Source organism: Podarcis filfolensis (assembly GCF_964270895.1).
Source record: "Podarcis filfolensis genome assembly, chromosome: 7".
NCBI lineage: Eukaryota > Metazoa > Chordata > Lepidosauria > Squamata > Lacertidae > Podarcis > Podarcis filfolensis.
In genome coordinates this window covers 1,170,354-1,192,958 of record NC_139603.1, presented here as the reverse complement: position 1 = coordinate 1,192,958, position 22,605 = coordinate 1,170,354, and the positions used below count along the sequence as shown (strand labels likewise).

The window sequence follows — 22,605 nt, the reverse complement described above, 5'->3', positions numbered from 1 at the left end:
TTTGCTGCTCGAAACAGGCACTGAAAAGTGTGGAATGAACAAATGATTAATGGGAAGATGTATAACCGCCGTGTGAGCAGCGCAGGATGGTGGCTCATTGTCGTCTTAACTTCCCTGCAAACAAATCAGAACGAATGTTTGATATAATATGACCTCTGCAAAAGCTTTGTGCAAGTAAATAAGAATGAATGCTCAATAAATAGGTTGCCAAAAGGAGCCCAGAGAAGGGGACTTTCCTTCTCTGACAGTCCTTTGGGTTTCTTAGCTGAGCCCAGAGGAGACAGAGCGCTTCCAGTCTGTCCTCTTGCCCACATGGAATTCCTTCTCACCTAGTGCTTAAGTACAAGGCAGAAATATGGCTGCTTTGAAATGCTTGTGGCACCATTTCTTGCCACATTCTTCATCTGAGTGCCTTCCTGCCCCATTTTTAAACAATCTCCCAGGGACAGATCTTTCACTGCAGCAACATTGTAGCCATTGTGCAGCATTTCCTAAGGCTCCACCAAACTTATGTTGTTACAACTTGTCCATTACGCCAGCTCATCCTTGACTCTGGGCCAGGAGACAACAATAGCAGACGCTCCTTTTTCTGGCAGCATCCCAAATATCCAAAGGCTTTTATCATTGTCTCCCTTAACTTTGATTTTTTTCTTAATTAAAAATGGCCTGGTAATTGCAACGGTTGAGAGTCTGCAAATGAAAGTAGTTCTAAGATTGAAGGAAGAGAGCAAAAAAGAACCAGTGTGCAGGTTAGGAGATTGAGCCAAGAAACCCAAGATTCAAATCTTGCCTCTGTCATTAACTCACTAGGTGGTCTCAGTCTAGCTACTCTTTTCATCCAGCATTTACAATATGGAGAAATACTATTGGCCTACCTTGCTGATTTTTTGTACGGATTATTGAGATAAAGTTCATGAGATACTTAGAACATCTCTTATCTGCTATATGTGAATGTCCACACAACTGGGGCCTGCAACAAAAGGCTAATGCTGTGGACTTATCTTGTTCAGGTTTCCTGTCGGCCAGCCAGGCCCTTGTTCTCCTTGTCCAGTCAGCATTCTTTGTCCAGGAAGCAAGCTCAGTCCCTGCTGGACTATTGGGTTGCATCTTTAGGGTCCTTTTCCTTTAAACACGTTGACTTTTGCAAATCTTGGTGTTTCCTTGAACAAGACAGTACCTCCCTCTTGTTTCTCAGAGGCCCAGTTTTGGGAAGTGTCATGTGGGAACTTTGATTATCTTTCGTAATACGACACCCTGTACAAAAATTTGGCACCCTCAAATGGATCTTCCCAATTTTGCACCCCCTCAGCTTGGCGCCCTGCGTGGGGGAACCACCTGTGCTACCCTAAGTCTGGTCCTGGGGGAGTTTCCTATGAGAGGGAGGGATGTCGCTGTACAGACCACAGATACATTCAGAGAGGTTCGGGGGGGGGGTTGATCTGATACATAAGGCTGCAATTCTATGCACACTTACATAGGAGTAACCTTACTCCTGCCATAGCTGTCAACTTACAGATTTGAAAATAAGGGACCAGCAGCCTTGAAAATAAGGGACCTGCAGCCAAAATAAGGGACCTGCAGCCTCACCTGATCCAGGCACTCCAGTCTTCCTGTCCTCCTGCAGTCTGGTCAAACTCATGCTGGGTAGCTTCGATAACACTGTCTAACCAACTTTGTAACCAGAGGTTCAACTGAATAGAATCTGAATCACATGCACCACAATGCCTATGCAGCCTCAACTTAAGATGGCTCCCCGGCCTGGCTTTGCACTGCAAAGTTTGCAGCAGCATGTGCAACAAAATGGCGTCCAGCATTCAAAAACCCTCTCAGCTTGCATTAACTAGCCACACACAAGGCATGCAAGCTCCACCCCCAGTCGTTCTTAGACTTCTTATTGGGTGAGCAACGCAGCCAAGCAACACAGTTGGAGCCTCCCTCCTCCCTGGCCGGCAGGGAGGGAGGGAGGGAGAGGAGCTGCTTCCTTTGAAATTTAAGGGACATCATTTTAAGGGACATTTAAGGGACATCCATCAATAAGGGACAGCAGCGGGACATGGCGCTAGAATAAGGGACTGTCCCTTCAAATAAGGGACACTTGACAGCTATGACTCCTGCAAACCTAGCAGTTTGAAAGCACGTCATGTGCAAATAGATAAATAGGGACTGCTCCAGCGGGAAGGTAAACGGCGTTTCCATGTGCTGCTCTGGTTCGCCAGAAGCGGCTTAGTCATGCTGGCCACATGACCCAGAAGCTGTCTGCGAACAAACGCCGGCTCCCTCGGCCTATAGAGAGAGATGAGTGCACAACCCTAGAGTCGGCCACGACTGGACCTAATGGTCAGGGGTCCCTTTACCTTTAACCTTACTGAGAGGAATGAGATTTGCCCCTAAGCAAACAGGTATACAGGGCTGTGATAAAAAATGGTTTCCTATCTACAGCGGTACCTCTAGTTACAAACTTAATTTGTTCCAGAGGTCTGTTCTTAACCTGAAACTGTTCTTAACTAGAGGCGTTCTTTTGCTAATGGGCCTCTTGCTGCTGCCACTGCGCCACCGGCACATGATTTCCGTTCTCATCCTGGGGCAAGTTCTCAACTCGAGGTAATTATTCCAGGTTAGCGGAGTTTGTAACCTGAAGCGTTTGTAACTCGAGGTAGCACTGTATCTACCTACCTACCTATCTAATGTAGGTTGTGCAGAGAGTCAGTCAATCAATCTGTTAATAACCTTTTTAAAAATAAAACTTGTTTCACATTTTATAAGAGTCATACACAAATCAAGCTACACAAAAATAATCATCAGAAATATCTCACAAAAAGGACACAGAATTGATTATAAATGTAGACTGGACTTTGGGTTCATTAAATATGCCTTGCAGGTCCCCATATTTGTTGTATACTCCGCCCAGTAGATTGTTGGAAAAGAATCAATTTGACTAAAATTAACTCTCTTTAGTTTTATATATCTATTCTGCTTTTGTTGGGCTTCAGTTCGTTTTTTCAGTATTTAGCCCTGCCCTGTTTAATTGCCTCCAGATTGCTGTTTTTCATGACTTTGGCAAGGCCACTTTGGGTCTATGCCACTGTCAGCTTTGCACTACAGTCAGATTTGATACCAAATTATATTTTTTGTGTACACTTTTTAAATATCTCAGTAGTAAAATTACTGGTGGGAGAATTCAAAGTAAATCAGAACAGTATTTTTTTAAAAACAAAACACCATCGTTGTGTTCCTTAGTAGGCACATTTTTGTGTACCATGTGCCACCCGTTTCTTGCAGGTGAATTCCTGCATTCTGGGCGTCACTCAGCTCACACCATTAATGGTGCCTGGTCCCCTTGGTCTCCCTGGTCCCAGTGCAGCCGCGATTGCAGCAGAGGCATTCGAAACCGCAAGCGTATTTGCAACAACCCTGAGCCAAAGTATGGGGGGCTGCCATGTCTGGGACCATCCCAGGAATACCAGGAATGCAACATGCTCCCTTGCCCAGGTAAGTGGCCAAGGAAATGAACAAAAGGGTTTCTTTAAAAAAAAAGTTTCTAAGGACAGTAGTAGAGATTTTATACACATAGTGTAATCCTATGCATGTCTACGCAGGAGTAAGCCTCATTGACTTCAGTGGGACTTACTCCAAGCTAAGAGTATATAGGACTGCAAGCTAACTGCTTAGCATTTTATTTCAATTGACTTTTAATTAGGAGATGTATCTTTGTTGTCTCTGCTGTCTTTTAATCACTGTGTAAATATTAATTTTTACAGTTGGATTGCTGACTTGTTGTACTGTTCCTTTTGCTTTATTATTTAAATTGTGATGGTTTTGGTGGTGGTGGTTTCTTTGGGGTGTTTTTTTTAAGTGAAATGTAGAAAGAATGCACAAAAGTTACTTTTGAAAGGGCTTCAAATTTCCTTGATTTTTCTGTCAGATGCCATTAGGCCCATCATCCTCCACTTTGGAAAATGTACCATTGGGATGGGCTTTTGTCCCTCTGTCCTACATCAATAAAAATATTGTGATCTCTTTCTAGAGGGGCTATTTTAAAACATTGAATTTTTGGAATCTAGAAAAATGCCTGAAACTCTTTGCTTGGAGACTCTTGCCATTACTTATGGGGGGTTTGGCTATGAAATACAAATGAAAATGATTCAGTGGGTCAGTGCATCTGGCTGTGAATTGGAAGGTTGGTGGTTTGAGCCCACCCAGGGGTGGCTGTGGAGAGGATCCCTTCATTGCAGGGGGCTGAACTAGATGACCCTTGATTCTAATTGGCTGTTGGCCATGATGAGTTTGTACTACATGGGTAGGCAAACTAAGGCCCAGGGGCCGGATGCGGCCTTCTCAATCCGGCCTGCGGACGGTCTGGGAATCAGCGTGTTTTTATATGAGTAGAATGTGTCCTTTTATTTAAAATGCATCTCTGGGTTATTTGTGGGGCATAGGAATTCGTTTGTTATTATTTTTTCAAAATACAGTATGCCCCCCCCCAGTGTCTGAGGGACAGTGGACCAGCCCCCTGCTGAAAAAGTTTGCTGACCCCTGGTGTACTACCTCCAGTGTCTGAGGTGGCATGTCACAGAATACCAGTTGCTGGAAATTACCGGGGGAAGAGTGCTGAAGCCCTCATGCTTATGGGGTTCCCAAAGGCCCCTGGTCCGCCAAACTCTTCTTGTGTTCTTAATTCAACTATTTATCTCCATATTGAGAGGAAAGAAACAATGTAGTTTGTCATTTCCCAGTTGATGGAGGTTGGTCCTGCTGGTCATCGTGGTCTAAGTGCTCCACTACTTGTGGAAGTGGCCATTATATGAGGACTCGCTCGTGCAGCAACCCAGCGCCAGCTTACGGAGGTGATATCTGCCTAGGACTCCACACCGAAGAAGCACTCTGCAATACACAGCAATGCCCAGGTCATTAATTCTCTTGCTTTTCTGCAGAACAAAATAGCTCCCTGCCCCCATTTTATCTCCATGACCCTGTGAAAATGGTGAGGCTGAGGTGCCCAGGTGCTCCGTGGTGGTGCCAAGTCTCCACACCAGGCTGTAAAACAATCTCTGCCTTGATACCGGCAATGTCCTAGACCGACCCCACACATCACTAAGAGCTGCCACCACAAAGAGCATCCTCAGGTTCAGTGCCCCCCTATAGAGATGGGCTCATTTACATTGCATTGTGATGTTGTCACATCATGCGTTGAGCCTCTGCTAGTGATGCAAAGAAGTGGCCATGAAACTTTGTGTGCCGATGTCAGGTCGTAGGGTCTGTGGTCGTATTCTTTCTGGATGAGAACTTGACACAGAGGTACCTTTTGTGACAGCAGCCCTCCTATACTGAATGTGAGATGTGGTGCCAGCCCTGGTTTCGCTGTAGGTCAGCTATGCAGCCACAGGATTTGTAAGAGATGCTGCCTGCCTTGCTTATTCAAAGAAAGAATCAAAAGAATATGCACATTTGGGCCTCAGACTCTGTGACCTCCTGCATAGCAGTGGCTTCCTTGTTTGTTGCTGGATGTGAGCATCTCTTCATTGTACAAATTGTCAGTACACTGTACTCTTTGATGACTTGTTATTGGTTGAAGGAGGGAATAGCTGGATTCATCCCCCGCCCCCAGCCCTCCAAGCTGGTGATTGGCTTTGACTCAGTCCTGGTCCATCTGAGGACACCCCACATGCAGTCTCAAGATCTAGATGTGCATTTCTTGAACATTCACAGCATCCTTTGTGCATGGTAACCACCTCAAGTTAGGCAATCCTTTTTGTGTGTGCATGGATTTTCCTTGCAGAATCAGGACAACTTTGCGATAAAAATGGATTATTTCATAGGAAAAGTATACAAAACACTTAAAAACAATTTGCTGTGTGGGCTGACCCCTTCATGTGCCTCTTTATTTTTTGGCTGTCACAGATAGCTGGTCGGACTGGTCAGAGTGGTCTGGCTGCGATTCATCCGGCATCCAGTTCCGCACCCGCCGGTGCAATGTTTTATTTCCTGTGGGTAACCAGTGTTCTGGAAATACCACTGAGAGTCACCCATGTATTTCCGATTCCAATTTCATACCAGGTAAGGGTATTGCTTATCTCTTTCTCCTGTCTTCTAATCTGGAATCCAGCAAGTGTGTAATTTTTACAAATCATTTTACAAAAACGTAAGCTGCCTACAGTGTGTGGGGCTCTGTCAACTCTTTGTGGGAAGGGGAGGTGTGTAGAGCTTCACAATGAAGTCTCACAAACGGGGGTCCTGCTAGCATCTACTGGAAATAACTGGGGCCACAGCAGCTATGTTTGCAGAATGAAGCGTGTTTTCTTTTTCCACAGCAAATTAGCAAAGTGTGTGATTGATAGTGAAGAGCATTCTTGCTGAGTTAAGAATTATTCATACCAGACTGATATATATATTGTTCACACTTGAACAGAAATGTTAAAGAATTATATTGGGCTGTTTTTCTTTATGACTTCTGCATAATTGAATTATTTGCTGTTGCAGACATAACAGTAGCAAGGACCAGCAGCATCAAAGAACAACGATGTGGCGGTAAGTGTCCCCGCCCCCCCCGGTTTCTTTCCATCCCTGGTTATTTTTCTGCATTCTTTCCCTGATTCTTTCTGTGCTGTTTTCTGCTACCCTGGACGTGATGCTTTCCTCCATTCTCCTTGCTTTTTAAATGTAAAGCAACAAACCTGCATGGAAGAAAGTCCAATCAGGCAAGACCCTGGATGGTGTTCAGTTCAACCTCTCCAAGATGCATTTCCACCTGGGGTGGGAAGATGACCCCAGATGAAGAAGCCGTTTGGGAAGGGTAATTGTAAGCTGAAGAGGACACTGAGTGGGTTACGTAACCTTTCTCCATCCATTCTTCTTCTGCCCAGACTCACAACCTGCTCAGGCTGCTTTGGGGTTTTTTTAAAAAAAGTGAGGGGGGGGGGGAAGAATCATAGAATGATACAGAATTTGAGCCTTGAATGTGCAGACATTAAGTCTGCAACTCAGTAAAACTGGCAGTTGTCATTGTTTTGTTTTTTACCTTCTTGCTTTAGGATCATTTTATATTGCATGCCGTGGCGGAGCTACATGCTCTGGCCCCGGGAGCGGAGAACAGGCGGGGGCGTGGCTGGCACAGGTTCCCGGGGGTGTGGCACGCGTCCCAGGGACAGCTGTGATGGCACCTGGGGCAGACCCCTCACCCCGCCCCCACTTCGCCCACCAGTGATTGTTTGGAAATGCAGGGTACAATTTTTTTTTCATTTTTTGAATTAAGTTTTCAATTATTCAGTTCAAAATAAACATTTTACATACTGTTAAATATCCAACGACTTCTCTCCTTCTCCTTCCATGGTTCATTCTGTTTATCTTTCGTTCCTGCATATTTTACTCTAGCCATTTTAATCAGTTCTCCACTTTTACAACACTCAAAATTACTTACACTGTTGATTTTATCTTAATGCTGCCAGCGTTTTCAGCGTTTTCCATATACTCAATAAATATTTTCCACTCTTCTTTAAATATATGTTCTTCTTGCTCTCTTATTCTATATGTTAAACCTACAAGTTATGCATATTCTAACATCTTAAGTTGCCAGTTCTCTTTGCTTGGAAACTCCCTCACTTTCCATTTTTGAGCAACCAAACCCAAGCTGCTGTACATAATTATGCTGTACATAAATATTTTTTTCCTGACACCTAGGAACTTCTGTCTAAATTATTCCCATCAAAAAGGACTACGGTCTTTTTGAAAAAGTTGTTTTGAACATTTTTTTCAACTTGTTATAAATAATTTCCCAATATTCTTTTACCTTTTTACATGTCCACCACACATGAAAAAAAGTTTCCTCCATTTCTTTACATTTCCAACACATATCTGATTCGGCTTTAAGCATTTTAGCCAACTTACTTGAAGTTAAATACCATCTATGAATCATTTTCATAAAGTTCTCTTTCAGTTAATAGCATGCAGTAAATTTCGAATCGTTTTTCCAGAGTTTCTCCCAGACGTTTAAGTCTATATTGTGTCCTACATCTATTGCCCAATGTGTCATTGAAGCTTTGACTAGCTCGTATTTTGTTTCCCATTCTAATAAAAAGTTATAGTTTTTAGATAATGGCTTGCCCTTATTCTGTCATAATTGTTTTTCAAATTGTGAACTTTGGTCCAGGAATCCATTTTTTGAATCTATCTTAAACGTATCAAGTAACTGGTGGTACTGTAATCAACCCGTAACGTGGCTCCTTAATTCCTCCATAGGTTTCAGTCTGGGTTCCCTACCTGTAAAATCCAGCAGTTCCCTATTTGTCGCCCATTGTCTTTCCATATTAATTTTATTAATTGTAATTGCTTCAATAGGGGATAACCACAAAGGTATTTTTCTTTCCAACAAAATTTTGTTTTTCTCCCAAACTCTATATAAATTCTTCCTAATGATGTGGTTTGTAAAACTCTTATAAATTTTAGCTTCCCCATACCAAAGACATGCATGCCAGCCAAATTTTATATCATGGCCTTCCAAAATCCAAAATGCCTGCATTTTACAATATGATCCATTGCTTTAGCCAACACAAACAGGCGGCCTCATAATACAGTTGTAGGTCTGGCAAGGCAAAGTCTCCTCTTTCTTTACATCTATCAAGATTTTGTTTGATTCATGGCTTTTTCCCCCTGCCAGAAAAAGCCATCTTTTTTCCATTCTTTGAAAATTTTTTCCATTCTTTCCAATTATTTACAATTGGAATAGATTGGAATAAAAACAACATATTAGGTAGTACATTCATTTTAATGGCTGAAATTCTGCCTAACAGTGAAAACTTTATTCATCCTTTCCCAAATCTACAATTCTTTCTTAATCTCTTCCCCTAGTTTAATATAAATAAGTTGAGATTTCTCACCAACTGCCAAATCCTGAAATATTTTACTTTTTATTTTTATTTTTTATAAGATATTTATTAGAATTTTCCATTTTATACAAACAAAGAAAAAAATAAAAAGAAAAAATAATAAAAACACATAAATTTCATAACTAGATTCTGGCTCCTGTAACGTCAAAACTAGATCATCTGCAAATGCTCTTAGTTTATACTGTTTAGCTCCAACCTGTATACCTTTAACCAACCGGTCCCTTCTAATCATGTTCAGCAGGACCTCCAGGACCGAAATAAAGAGCAATGGGGAAATTGGGCATCCCTGTCGTGTCCCTTTCTCTATCTTAAATTGTTCCGTAACCACATTATTTACAATTAATTTAGCCTTTTGTTCAGAATATATTGCACCAATACCATTCTCAAAACCTTGGCCTACCCCCATACCCTGTAAGTTCTTTTTCATAAAACTCCAAGAGATATTGTCAAAAGCTTTCTCCGCGTCTACAAATATCAGAACTGCTTTAGTGTTTATGTTCACTTCTAGTTTTTCCAAAATATCAATTACGTTCCTCAAATTGTCAGACAAATGTCTTCCTGGGAGAAAGCCCGCTTGGTCCTTATGAATCTCTTCCATCAGTACTTTTTTCAGTCTCTTGGCCAAAATGTCAGCAAAAATTTTGTAATCCACATTTAGTAAGGATATCGGACGGTAGTTCTTAAGTTGAGTCTTTTCAGTTTCCGTTTTCGGTATTAGTGTGATATAGGCCTCTTTCCACGATTCTGGTGCCCTTTTCCCTTCCAAAATCTCATTGCAGACTTCCTTCAAAGGTTGTAGTAACCACTCTTTCAGGGATCTATAGTATCTGGAAGTCAGCCCATCCGGTCCTGGAGACTTGCCTAATTGCATATTTTGAATGGCACCTTCTATCTCCTGGTCTGATATTTTACAATTCAACATTATTTTACTTTCTTGTGAGATTTTTTGTAATCCATTTGTTTTCAAAAAACAGTCAATGTCCATTTCATTCTGTGGCCCTTGTGCATATAGTTGTTTGAAGTACTTCTGGAAGCAATTTCTAATCTCATTTGGATTATGTATATCTTTTCCTTCTACTTCCAAATTTGTGATGGTATTTAATTTTTGTCTTTTTTTCAGTTGCCAAGCCAATAATTTCCCACATTTGTTCGCTGATTCAAATGTCTTCTGTCTCAATTGTTTAATTTTCCGTTTTATTTCCTGGTTCATCAATTCCATATATTGTACTTGATAAAGTTTTATTTCTCTCAAGATCTCCTGCGACTTTGGCTTTACTCTCAATTTTTTCTCCCCTTCTTTTATTTTCTCCAGAATTTTATCTTTTTTCTCATTTCGACTTCTCTTCTTTATTGCACAGAACTGCTTTAGTGTTTATATTCACTTCTAGTTTTTCCAAGATATCAATTACGTTCCTCAAATTATCAGACAAATGTCTTCCCGGGAGAAAGCCCGCTTGGTCCTTATGAATCTCTTCCATCAATACTTTTTTCAATCTCTTGGCCAAAATGTCAGCAAAAATTTTGTAATCCACATTTAGTAAGGATATCGGACGGTAGTTCTTAAGTTGAGTCTTTTCAGTTTCCGTTTTCGGTATTAGTGTGATATAGGCCTCTTTCCACGATTCTGGTGCCCTTTTCCCTTCCAAAATCTCATTGCAGACTTCCTTCAAAGGTTGTAGTAGCCCCTCTTTCAAGGATCTATAATATCTGGAAGTCAGCCCATCCGGTCCTGGAGACTTGCCTAATTGCATATTTTGAATGGCACCTTCTATCTCCTGGTCTGATATTTTACAATTCAGCATTAGTTTACTTTCTTGTGAGATTTTTTGTAATCCATTTGTTTTCAAAAAACAGTCAATATCCATTTCATTCTGTGGCCCTTGTGCATATAGTTGTTTGAAGTACTTCTGGAAGCAATTTCTAATCTCATTTGGATTATGTATATCTTTTCCTTCTACTTCCAAATTTGTGATGGTATTTAATTTTTGTCTTTTTTTTCAGTTGCCAAGCCAGTAATTTCCCACATTTGTTCGCTGATTCAAATGTCTTCTGTCTCATTTGTTTAATTTTCCATTCTATTTCCTGATTCATCAATTCCATATATTGTACTTGATAAAGTTTTATTTCTTTCAAAATCTCCTGCGACTTTGGCTTTGCTCTCAATTTTTTCTCCCCTTCTTTTATTTTCTCCAGAATTTTATCTTTTTTCTCATTTCGACTTCTCTTCTTTATTGCATTCTGTTGTATCAAGAACCCTCTCATCACAGCTTTACTTGCATCCCAGATTACTCTTTTTTCAACATTTGTTGACATATTTATTTCAAAATAATCTTTCAAAGTTTTTTGGGCCTTCCTGTGTACTTCTTCATCTCTAAGTAGGGCGTCATTCATCCTCCATCTAAAGGTGCCGGTTGTTATTTGCTTCATCTCCATCTTTACAGCATTATGGTCAGAGCAAGTTTTAGGGCAGATTTCCACTTTTTTTATCTTTGGTGCCATTCCTCTAGTAATCCAAATTTGGTCAATTCTAGTCCATGTCATCTTGGCTTCAGAGAAAAAGGTTCCCTCTCTCTCCAGGGGGTTCTTAGTTCTCCAAATGTCAATCAAGTCCATATTGTCAGTCATTTCAAAGAAAGTTTTTGGTAGTCTACCATCTTTAGTGACTACCTGTTTTTGTGCCTTATCCATATTTGTAGATACGACTCCATTCATATCCCCCATCAGGATTATATTATAGTCCATGTAGTCCAAAAGTACCTCATGTAGCTTCTTAAAAAATTCAGCTTTCCCCTCATTCGGTGCATACACCCCTACAATCAGAAATTTCTCTCCTTGAAATTGAATTTCAATAGCCAAATATCTTCCTTGTTCATCTTTAAAAATTAATTTCGGTGAAAATTTCTCTTTTGCGTATATCACCACTCCTCTCTTTTTGACCTTGTCAGACGAAATAAATTCTTGTCCCAATCTCTTATTGATAAGTATTTTCCTGTGTAGCCTCATTACATGTGTTTCCTGAAGACAAATCAAGTCCAATTGTTCCTTTCTTAATATATGAAAGACACCTTTTCTCTTTCAAGGGGAATTAAGTCCATTACAGTTCCAACTTAGAAGTTGCAAAGCCATGATGAGTTATTTAATTTTCCCTCCGACTGCACCGAGTTGTTGTTCTTCTTCTGTCGGTGGTATGTCTTTCCCTAGGCCAGGAAGTCCATATGATAGATTTGCTATGTCTGAAATTCCTATTCCTGATGCGGTTGGTTCCTCTCCAGATTCCACTTCCTTCTGTAAGTCCTCCTCGTGATCTTTCAAAAAGTTGTCTTTATCATTTACTGTCCTTATTCTTATTTTTCTTCCTTTATATTTAAAAGATAGACCTTGGGGAAATTCCCACCTGAAAAGTATTCTGTTTCTTCTCAATAAAACAACAAGATCTCTGTAGTAGGCCCTTACGTCCAGAATATATTTAGGTATGTCCTTAAAGACCTCCGCAGATGAATCTCCAATTTCCAAAGTTCTTTGATAGTGCAGGTTCAAAATTTTGTCTCTTTCTTCTTTTGTTCTTAAGGTAATCAAACAGTCTCTTACCTTGTTCTTTCTTTGTCTTCTACCAAGTCTAAATGCACTCACTATCTTAAATTCTTCCTTCCCCAGGTCCTGTTGCCAAAAATCTACAAATTCCTTTGTAAGGAAGTCTGCCAAATTATCTTTCTCACTTTCAGGTATTGCTCTAAGTCTTAAATTCCTCTCTTTTCCTTGTAATTCGATCATAGACAGTGTCAGATCATGATCCTCAAGTTTCTTATATACCGGTGGTATCTTCTCTTGGACGGCGGTTGCTGAAATATTTTACTTTTTAACCTCTTTAGGCCAGAGATTTTTCTAAGGCCTTTTTTGGCTGCTCATCCATGTTTTTAACCAACATTTTGGTTTTATCTGTATTTATTTTGAAACCCGCCACTTCTCCAAACCTTTTAATTCTTTCTAATGCTTTGGGAATGCTTACCATATGCTGTTCCAATGTTAATACCACATCATCAGCAAATGGCCTTAATTTATAGGCTCTGAGTCCCACCTCTATTCCTTTGAGTTCCTTGTTTCTCCTTATATTCTGCTGCAATATTTCTAATGTCAAAATGAACAACGGAGATAAGGGACAGCCTTGTCTAGTACCTTTTATTATTTGGCATTTGTCTGAGATAATATTATTTACATTTGCAGATTGATCAGTATAAATTGCTTTGATTGGAAATGCAGGGTACAAATTTAAATCAGGAACACATAAATAAAACAATTTAAATAAATAAGTGGCAATCTATGCAGGAGTCCTAAAACAATGCCTGCTGAAATCTCCTCACTCCTTCCCTCCTTGTGACTAACAGAAGCAGAATACATTTTGAAAAATAGTAAAAATAAGAGTAACTAGGCACACCTGCTTACCTTGCATATGTTATACTTAAAGCAGGATTTTTTTAAAAAGTTCAGGGAGCACACAGCCTTACAGGAGAAAGGTCCTTCAGTGGCCTATTACAACAACTTGACTGTGATTTGTTTAAAGCAAAGAGGGGAGGAATGGCAAAAGAAGACTCTCCAAGGCAGGACTAGTCCAGAGATCATCTTCAGTTCACCTCCAGAGTCCCAAAAGGACGAGTCTTCCCACTCATAAGTTGCCATCATCCTTATCATCAGAGAAAGCATCAATACCCATTTTGAGTACTTAACCCAGGGATTTGTGCATCTCAGATGAGACTAGGAAAGTTCTTAAATGAGAGTCTGAAAATAGGCCTGTAATTGCTGACTTGAGCTCCGGAAACAGTATTTACAATGTCTCAGAATTGGTGCCTGTATATTGTCAGTGAAGGAAATGGGGTATTTCAACCATATAAGGAGAGTGTTTGTTTTCAATCCATGTACAGATCCATACACCACTATTTTCTAAATTATGGGTTGAAACGAGGAAGGCAGAAAACAACTTTCTTCTCCATAAGGATCCTTGATACCTCAAAGAGTACTCAGTTTCCTTTCAAGAGAAAGTTGGGTCAGATTTGTACTATAAATCGTGTGCATTCAGTGTTAAAATTTAAAGTGTGCACCATATCTACAAAAGCCAATGAACGCTGGATTTATGTTATCAGGAGCAGTTATGCAAAGTGAAAAGAGTCAATTATGGAAAACAGTGACATTGAGTTTTCTTAGCTTGAAGCATTTATTCTGCTTCTCTTAGTCAGGGGGAGGGCAAAGAGCTCTGTGGGCCAAATCTTACTGAGAAACTACACTGACTTCCAAGGTTCTGGCAAACATTATTTTCACACTTTAAAGAATACATTTGGTGGCTGCAGATGAATACCAGACACCATAACACGAGAGGGAGGGTGTGGCTTCCTGGAGTTTTGCTCAGTGGTGTCCCCATGCCAGTGGATGGTCACCTTGGCATGGGGCCATCCACTTGGCAACTGCACTCTTGGAAAGGGTTGGCTGCAGCCCCCACTGTCTCCACTGCTGCCTTTTGGCGCTGAAAGGTAAGGACAGGAAGGCCTCTTATCGCCTTGTGCTGGCTGGAGGTTTCACTGGAGGAACGCAGGCTTCACAGCATGTATAAATAAGAATCCGGGGTAAAGGTAAAGGGACCCCTGACCATTAGGTCCAGTTGTGGCTGACTCTGGGGTTGCGGCGTTCATCTCGCTTTATTGGCCGAGGGAGCTGGTGTACAGCTTCCAGGTCATGTGGCCAGCATGACTAAATGGTTCTGGCGAACCAGAGCAGTGCACGGAAACGCCGTTTACCTTCCCGCCAGAGCGGTACCTATTTATCTACTTGCACTTTGACGTGCTTTCGAACTGCTAGGTTGGCAGGAGCTGGGACTGAGCAACGGGAGCTCACCCCATTGCTGGGATTCAAACCGCCGACCTTCTGATCGGCAAGTCCTAGGCTCCGTGGTTTAACCCACAGCGTTAGAAACATGCTTTTTTAAAAAAAACAGTGAAAACTGAGATTCGTGTGAAGCAGAATCCTGAAATCAGAATTTTAAGGCTGTTGTTCTTGCATGACATTAACCCACCCCCCCCCCCGGACTGGTGTTTTATTGTGGGTGTAATTGGCAACATGGTCTTAACGCAAAAAGGCTGCACCAGTGGTGGATTCATTCTGCTGCAGTTTGTCCTGTTTTCTCAGCGCTGCCTTGCTGCTGCCTGGGGGCACTGGAGCAGTGAAGCAAACCAGAATAAGAGTTGTTTGACAGTGGAACAGACCTCCACAAGAGGCGGTGGACTCTCTTTCCTTGGAGGTTTTTAAGCAGAGCTTGGATGGATGTCTTGTAATCTGTCATGGACAACCTAGTTGAGATTCCTGCACTGCAGGAGGTTGGACTAGATCATTATCATCATCTGTATGCTGCCTTTCCATAGTTAAAACCATGCTTAAGGAGGCTTACAACACGACAAGATTTACATAATTACCAACATAACAAAAGTCATAAACAATAAAACACATCAAAAGGTACTAGATCCAACTCTACAGTTCTAGGATTCCTCTAAAGCCCCAGGTGTTCTCTGCAGAATGTTCCTCTGAGCCTTTTAGTGATGCTGGAGCATTGTTCTTGGGTCCTTAGCGCTTTATCCCCATGGAAATCTTCCGCTGCTCTGCCACCACAGCAAAGGCAAAAGTGGACTTGCCGTACTGAGATGGGACGGGCAGCTTTGTAGCAAGTTCCCTAAAAGTATCTTTGCTCCTTCTGTTTAATGGGACTTAGGGCTCGTCCGCACTTTGCTTGTCCTGTGCGGCTTTCCATTTGCGCCACCACTTTCCCCTGGGAAAACCTGCTCTTTACCGCTGAATCAGAGCAAACGTCGATCTGTGGGAAATTAGATTGATATTTGCTCCAGTTCAGTGGTAAAGAGCAGGTTTTCCCAGGGGAAAGCGATGGGATAAGCGGAAGTGTGGATGAAGGTGTGCTTAGAACTGTAGCCTTTGGTTGGTGAAGGCATCTTCTCTGATGTGGCTGAAAGTACCGTATTTTTCCATGTATAAGACGCCCCCATGTATAAGACACTCCCTACTTTTGGGGACACCAAATTTAGAAAATGGACGTATGCACTATCCATGTATAAGACACCCCCATATTTTTAACCTTATTTTAAAGTAAAAAAACCTAGTCTTATACACAGAAAAGTACGGTAGCTCCTGCTTCTCCCAGCAGCGGTGCAACCGGCTCCTTAACTGGCCATTTCCTGAAATGGTCTTCTCTGGCCCCATCTCCTTTAATTGCTTTTCCCTTAGCTACCACCATTTCCCCATTCTTCTGTTTTAATTTGTGGACTTATTCCAGAGCGATTAATTATGTTCAAGTGCTATTTTATGAATATTTTAATAATTAAAAAGAAAATGAAGCAAACCTACATTGTAGCAGTGTTTATCATCATCAATTGAATGAAAGTCAGGAACACCCCCACCTCCGACAGTGGCAATCATGGGGAAGGTGGGTTCTCAGGGCTGGTTAAAACACCCCAAAATGTGACTGTAAATGCCCCTCTAAGCAGACAGAAGAGTAACATGAAGACAGCCTTTGCCAACCAGGTGCCCTCCAGATGTTTTGGGACTATTAAGAGTCCACAACATCTAGAAAGCACCAGGGACGGAAAGGCTATCTCCACTTGCAAAGATTGCTCTGCTGTTCCGTTTGTCTATAAAAAAAGAAAAAAAGTTGGATTAATGTCTGTCCCCAAAGAGACAAAGCAGCATGGGGGAAACACAAGAGAACAACAGTTTGATGGCAATATCATTTAGCTATACTGTAAAAAGTGAGTGAATAAAGGGGTTCCAGAGGAAGCAGCAGTAGATTTAAGTTTAATACTGGCTTGTTCTTTTTCCCAGTATTCTTGGGAACTGTTTTCCCTGTAGCTTTTTACTCCTTTTGCACTAGTTCTCTACTTTTAAAAATGCTGGTAAAATAGGTAAGCTATTTCCTCCACCACTTCAAAGAAAAACATCTTCGAGATTTCACTCCTCCCCTTCGCGGAAGGCACTGCAGTCAAGCTGAGGCTCCCACAGGAGGAAATAATTTCCCCTTCCCCCTGCAGCCACCTGTGCCCCCTCCCATGTTGTTCTGGAGGCTCTCCAGCAGAGTTTTTCAGGGGGAAGACAAAGCGGGCAAGAAGACAGAACGGGGCCCTTCTCTATGTCCTCCCTCCCGGAGAGGTTTGGAGGGTGGCAACATGAGAATGGGCCTTTTCTGTGGTGGCTCCCGACTGTGAAATGATCTCCCCAGAGAGGCTTGCATATCTTTAGGTGAACACATTTCTCTTTCCCCAGGCCATTGGCCATTAGATAATGTATGGCCTGTTAAATATGGGGGGGGGGCTGTTCTTATGATTATGTTCTTAATGTTGTACACCACCCTGGGATCTTTGGATAAATTGAAGTATATAAATGATAAGAATAGTAACACTCTTCTAGTTCTCCAATGAGAGCATCTTATGACTACAGGAACTCCTAATCCCACACCACAGCCTTTCCCAGTCATGAGGACAAGAAACATATTTGTTCATTTGTTGTTGTTTTTTAAAAAAGAATGCTAGATTCTCAGAAAGTTGCATGAAGAATGAAGAGAGAGAACTGCCCAGCCATGCCTACTAAAAAAGAAAGACCTGTATGTAGTTTTACTCTGTGTATTTCCCCTGCTGTGCCTGTTTTGCATGGTGCATACAAAGTGCTGACATAGCGATGCATAAGCAGGTTGTCTAGAAATCAATCAAATGTAAGCAAAACTTGCCAACTCTGCTTTGCCTCTTCCACCCTGTAGAGTTTAATATGTTCCATATGACTGCTGTGGGGCTGAGCAGCTGCATTCTCGGGTGCCTTCTGACTCTTTTGGTTTACACTTACTGCCAACGGTACCAGCAGCAGTCGCACGATGCAACTGTCATCCACCCAGTATCACCGGCTCCTCTGAATACCAACATCACTAATCACATCAACAAGCTGGACAAGTACGACTCTCTAGAAGCCATCAAGGTAAGGAATGGATAGGGCTGGTGCTCTTTAAAGGTGTTAGATGTGCAGATACTGTGGACAATTACTGTGGTCCCAAAAGGGACTGCTGCTGTTATGTTTCAGATTTATGGAACTAGTATTCTAATGCGTCAAAACTTTTATTGAGGGGGGGGAGAGGCAAAAATACACACATTTTACTCACACGGAGACTACAGGAAAAGATTTCCACATGAAGACTTCCTTCTTGTCATTCTTGTGTGAATAAGAGTGACCATGGCAGTGTCTGCTGCCTCCTCAAAGGTGTTACGCATTTACAAAGTCATACCTTTCGGGTTTCCTCCTCCTCTTGTGTTCTTCCCAGTCTTCTTGTCCTGAACATCTTCTTGCTACTTCAGTTCTCTTTTTCAACCTCCTTCCTTATCCATTTAAATCTATATTTCTTCCAATAGCTTCCTCTTGCTATCTCTCCAATTTCAACCTCTGGTGTTGCTTTTGCCATCTCTACCCCTCCTCCTCCTAGATAATGTTATAAGTGTGCATATCTTTTAGTGATCAGTTGCCCTGCTTTGCATTTTATTATTTCAGTTTGAATGATGTGTTTTCTAAACTCTTCCTCCCCCTCCCTTTTCTTATTCCCAGGCATTTAACAAAAATAACCTGATACTAGAAGAGCAAAACAAGTACTTTAATCCACATCTCACTGCAAAGGCATATTCCAATGCCTATTTTACAGATCTGAACCACTATGATGAGTATTAAGAGGGAAAATCTGTATAACTCACATTCGTCCCCAAGGCCTGGATCCTCAGACATCATGTTGCTGCCATCGTCAACAAAACATTGACTTGTGTGGGTAAAAGGTTTCCCTTTCTAAAATGTTGCATTTCAGTACAATATTTGTACTGTAGAATTAGATCATGGGGTCCTTTGGCATTGGCTAATCTGTTTTGGTCAACATGCTGCCATCCTCCTAATTGCTAGAGACCGCCTAGGAGAAAACTTTTATACAACTGGGAAGCCTCCTCCCTGCCACAAATAAGATTATTGAATGGAATGATCCTGATTTGTATGGAAGCAAGTCCTTCTCACCTTCAAGGGTCATTGGCACCTTCTTGGCTGGATACTTGGGACTCATGAACTTGTTTTGGACCTTGTGGAAACTGGGAATAGTTTATGGCAGGACTACAAGCTACCTCTGGCACAAGGGAAGCTGGTAAAAGAGGTGCTGGAGAAATGGAGCCATTGAGTGATAGAACCGATCAGAAACGTGCATGCTTTGTCTGTTTCAATCTGCCGGGATGTATCTGTGAAACAAGACATGTCAAACTATTTTCACATGTTACTAAGGATCTACTTCTGCCTGATGGGTGGCCCCTGCAATGTATCTGCATGGACTCCACCTGGATTGTTCATTAGGACATTCACAAAGCCACCAGAGCAGAAAGATGGCCCGGGACTGGCTTGCAGATCCATCACACCCTTTGCCTGCCTCCCTTAGGAAGAGATGGAAAGCACAAATGCTTCTATTTTTAATGGCTCTTTTTTATTATTCATGAAGTTAAAAACAGCATAAAGTGTATTAAGCAAAGCATTATTGCAATAGTTTTGATGCACCAAGTGAGATTTCTCATCATGCCTGGTTATGTAAATAGTGGAAGTGCTTGATGACAAACTAGAGGAAATAAATCGGGGCTCCAAATTTTGTACCAGTTTCACTGCCCTCTTGCTGTTGCTTGCTTTTATCAATAATGATAGGTTTGCCTTTTTTCAAAGAAAAACTACTATTCTGTTGCAAGGAATGTCAGAGTTATTACATTAAATGCTTCAGCCAGCTGGTTTCACAGCATGTATAGCTCAGGTGTATAAGTTCTATTTGCTAAAGTAAATACCAAATATGATGTAACATTTCATGGTAGTGAAAAAGGAGAGAGCAAGCCAGGGCTGTACGCTCTTTGGATGTGCGCTTGATTCTTTAGCTCTGCACACACAAGACCGCTTTTGCCCTCCCTCCAAGCACACAAATTTGAAGCTCAGTGTCTCACCTTGAGCTAGCAACCCCATGCTTGTCTTGAGCAACGGAGAGCATTGGCTCAATGGAAATGGTCTCTTATTTTGAAGCAAGAGACCATTGGCCACTGACACTCACAAGGCGGCAGTCAGGCCTTAAGAGGAAATGCAAGAGCTACAGTGTGGAAACACAAAGCATAGTGGATATTTTTTTCTGTGCCTCTGTAGAAGACACTGTGTTTCTTTCCTCAGATTCCTTCCTGTTTTTCATACCTGGTCCTGAGAACACATTTCTTCCCTAAGAGCCAAACCGTTTGAGGGAATAAACACACAGAGGCAGCTGCACAAATGGTTTCTTAATCGGCACTGCTTGAGACGAGCTTACAGTTGCAGTACACCTTTTTTGTTAAACGTAACAAAATTTCCCTTGATGGTTTTCTTAAAACAAGTTGGGAATTGGCTCCCCTCCCGCAGCTGTCCTTTTCTGCCTCTGGGGTTCCCCACCCCTCTGCAGCTGCAAAGGATCCCTCTGTATTGGTGAGCAAAGAGCATCTAAAATCTCAGGTGAGATTACTGGGGGACATGATGGGTGGCTGTAGGACTGCAGCCATGCAGAAATGCCTTGGCGAGTCAAGTAGTTTATTAGGATGCACATTGCCATTTTGTTGTCAAAGAATAGCCATTTTACCCCTTGTATTGCATAAAAAGCCTGAAAGCTCAAGGCCAGTTTTTATAGGGTTCCTTCTTACTGCCCACCACCACCCAACCCTTTTGCAACAGGGAACCACTTCTACCCCTTAATTTACAGTATTTAACCTTATATTCATTTATGGGCACTCCCCATCTTGAAGTATTGATTCCCGAGAGATTTTTCTTCTTCTCACAAAACGCAGGTACCATGACTATGGTTCTGGCCTAGTTTCTCTTCTCATCATATCCCGATTTTGCTGATTCCCTCCATCTGAGGGAAGTGGTGATCTGAGGCCACTAACATTTTCCATTCTTTTAGCAAGACTGGTTGAGTTTTTCAGGCTCTATTCCTATCTTATCTATTTTACATTCCTGTCCAGGGTTAATGGGAATTTTTGAACTTTTAACCATGGTTTACTTTAAGTGAACAGGAAATGTCATACCTGTTATGGGCCAGAGTTAGCTGTGCCTTCAGCCATGGATTTCAGTGTATTTAAACTCCTCGCTCTTGCTTGGATTGTGCTAGTGCTTCCTGTGGTGATGCAACTGTGTCAATAGAGCAGTGGGATTTGGAAGCCCATTTCTGCTGTGGAAAAAGGGGTTGCCTGCCTCTTTCTGCTCACCTAACCTCCCCAGATCCATGAATTGACAAAACTTTCCTTCAGCCAACAGAATTCTTCCATTGTCTAACCTGGGACACGCTTTTCTTGCTGGATACTGTCCACAAGTCTTTGGGCATAGAACTGGCCTTAAGAAGAAACAGACATGCCTCAAATTTGTTGGATGAAAAAACAAGGCAGAAGCTCTCTCCTACCTGAAAATGCAGTGCTTGCTCTGCTTGCCTCACCTTCCTCTGCTCATCAGTTCTCCCCACCCTTGTTTCCTGTTCCTTCCATCTCATGCTTCTTCTTTACTGCATCCTCCCTTCTCTCCATCAAGGAATACTCATGTTTTACACCCATGCTTAGGGTTGTTTTGTGTTTAGAAGTCAGCTCTCAACCCACCCACTGCCTGCAGAAGCCACAAAGCGTGTTCCTCTTGCCACCCTCTGGGGAAAGGCTCCTTCCCAAGAGCCCCTTCTCATAGACTGGCACAGGGCAGTGTGAAAGGGTGGACACACAACAGCGCATTTGATTGTGTTGCCATTAGGAAGCCTTTCTGTATCAATGCACCATCGAGTTTTGTACAGCCCAGTGTGCTCTTCCCCATTGGCACATAGCTGCTAGGTGTGGAGATAAGCATTTAATTCCTGTTGTTTCTATTGGAATGTTTTCTATGATAAAACCAGCGTGGGGGCAAGGTGAGTCTCTCCTACAACCTCTTGCCTAGGACGTTTGAAGCCAGCTGAGCAGTGCCTTCAAGTATGTGAACAGCTCGATTGTCACGAAAAGGACAACTGTCTCCTTCCTGGAGCAGGTGTCTGTGTGTATGTATAAAACTACCAATTAAAAATGCCCCCTAGAACATTTGTCTTGGCCTTGTGCATACAGCATGCACAGCAACAGCAATGCCCAGGGTGGTGCAAGGATGGAGGCTGCTTTGCCTGGAACTACAAGAGACGCTGGAGAGAGCCTAGCAGACCTTGATTTGGTCTTGATTGTTCAGAGCTGGCTGGCTGGGGAGCCTGTGGTTGCTTTGGAAGTGACACTGCCTTTCTGGACTGCTGTGCCTCCATCACAGTCAACTTGTACATTTGTAAATAAACAGATTATTAACAAAGTTATCCTAAGTCTTTAAGTCCTCTTTCTCTCAAGTCACATTTCTCTAACACAGGGAGAAGGAACACTACACGACATTCCAGTGTTATGGAACACTCTCCTTGGGAAGGCACCCGATGAAAACATGTGGGTGGCGTGTGTTAACTTCCACATCTTAAACTTGGGGTGGGGAGTTCACTGCTTCATTTTTTCAAATCATTCTTTGAATGGTGATAGCTCCACTGAGTGCTACCCTGGTAAGTAGCAAAGGTGGAAGATGAAAACCTACGGCAATAAACTACAGAAGGAACATGTGGCAGCTGGAAACAAACTGATCACCCAGT

The 22,605-nt window shown here is 42.0% G+C and overlaps 1 protein-coding gene across 5 annotated transcripts in view; it reads left to right on the top strand.

Moving 5' to 3' along the window:
- Positions 1–19,582, top strand: part of SEMA5A (semaphorin 5A) — a gene marked incomplete at its 3' end in the record, with an annotated part of 148,389 nt that extends 128,807 nt beyond the window's left edge. For 2 of the 5 annotated variants that reach the window (XM_083624292.1, XM_083624293.1), the window contains exons 17-22: positions 3,280–3,489; positions 4,734–4,904; positions 5,899–6,054; positions 6,478–6,525; positions 17,677–17,888; positions 18,507–19,582. In XM_083624292.1, the coding sequence (XP_083480418.1) occupies positions 3,280–3,489; positions 4,734–4,904; positions 5,899–6,054; positions 6,478–6,525; positions 17,677–17,888; positions 18,507–18,626 (917 nt within the window). The other 3 variants (XM_083624296.1, XM_083624294.1, XM_083624295.1) reach the window with 3 other exon arrangements.
- Between the last annotated feature and the right edge of the window lie 3,023 nt (positions 19,583–22,605).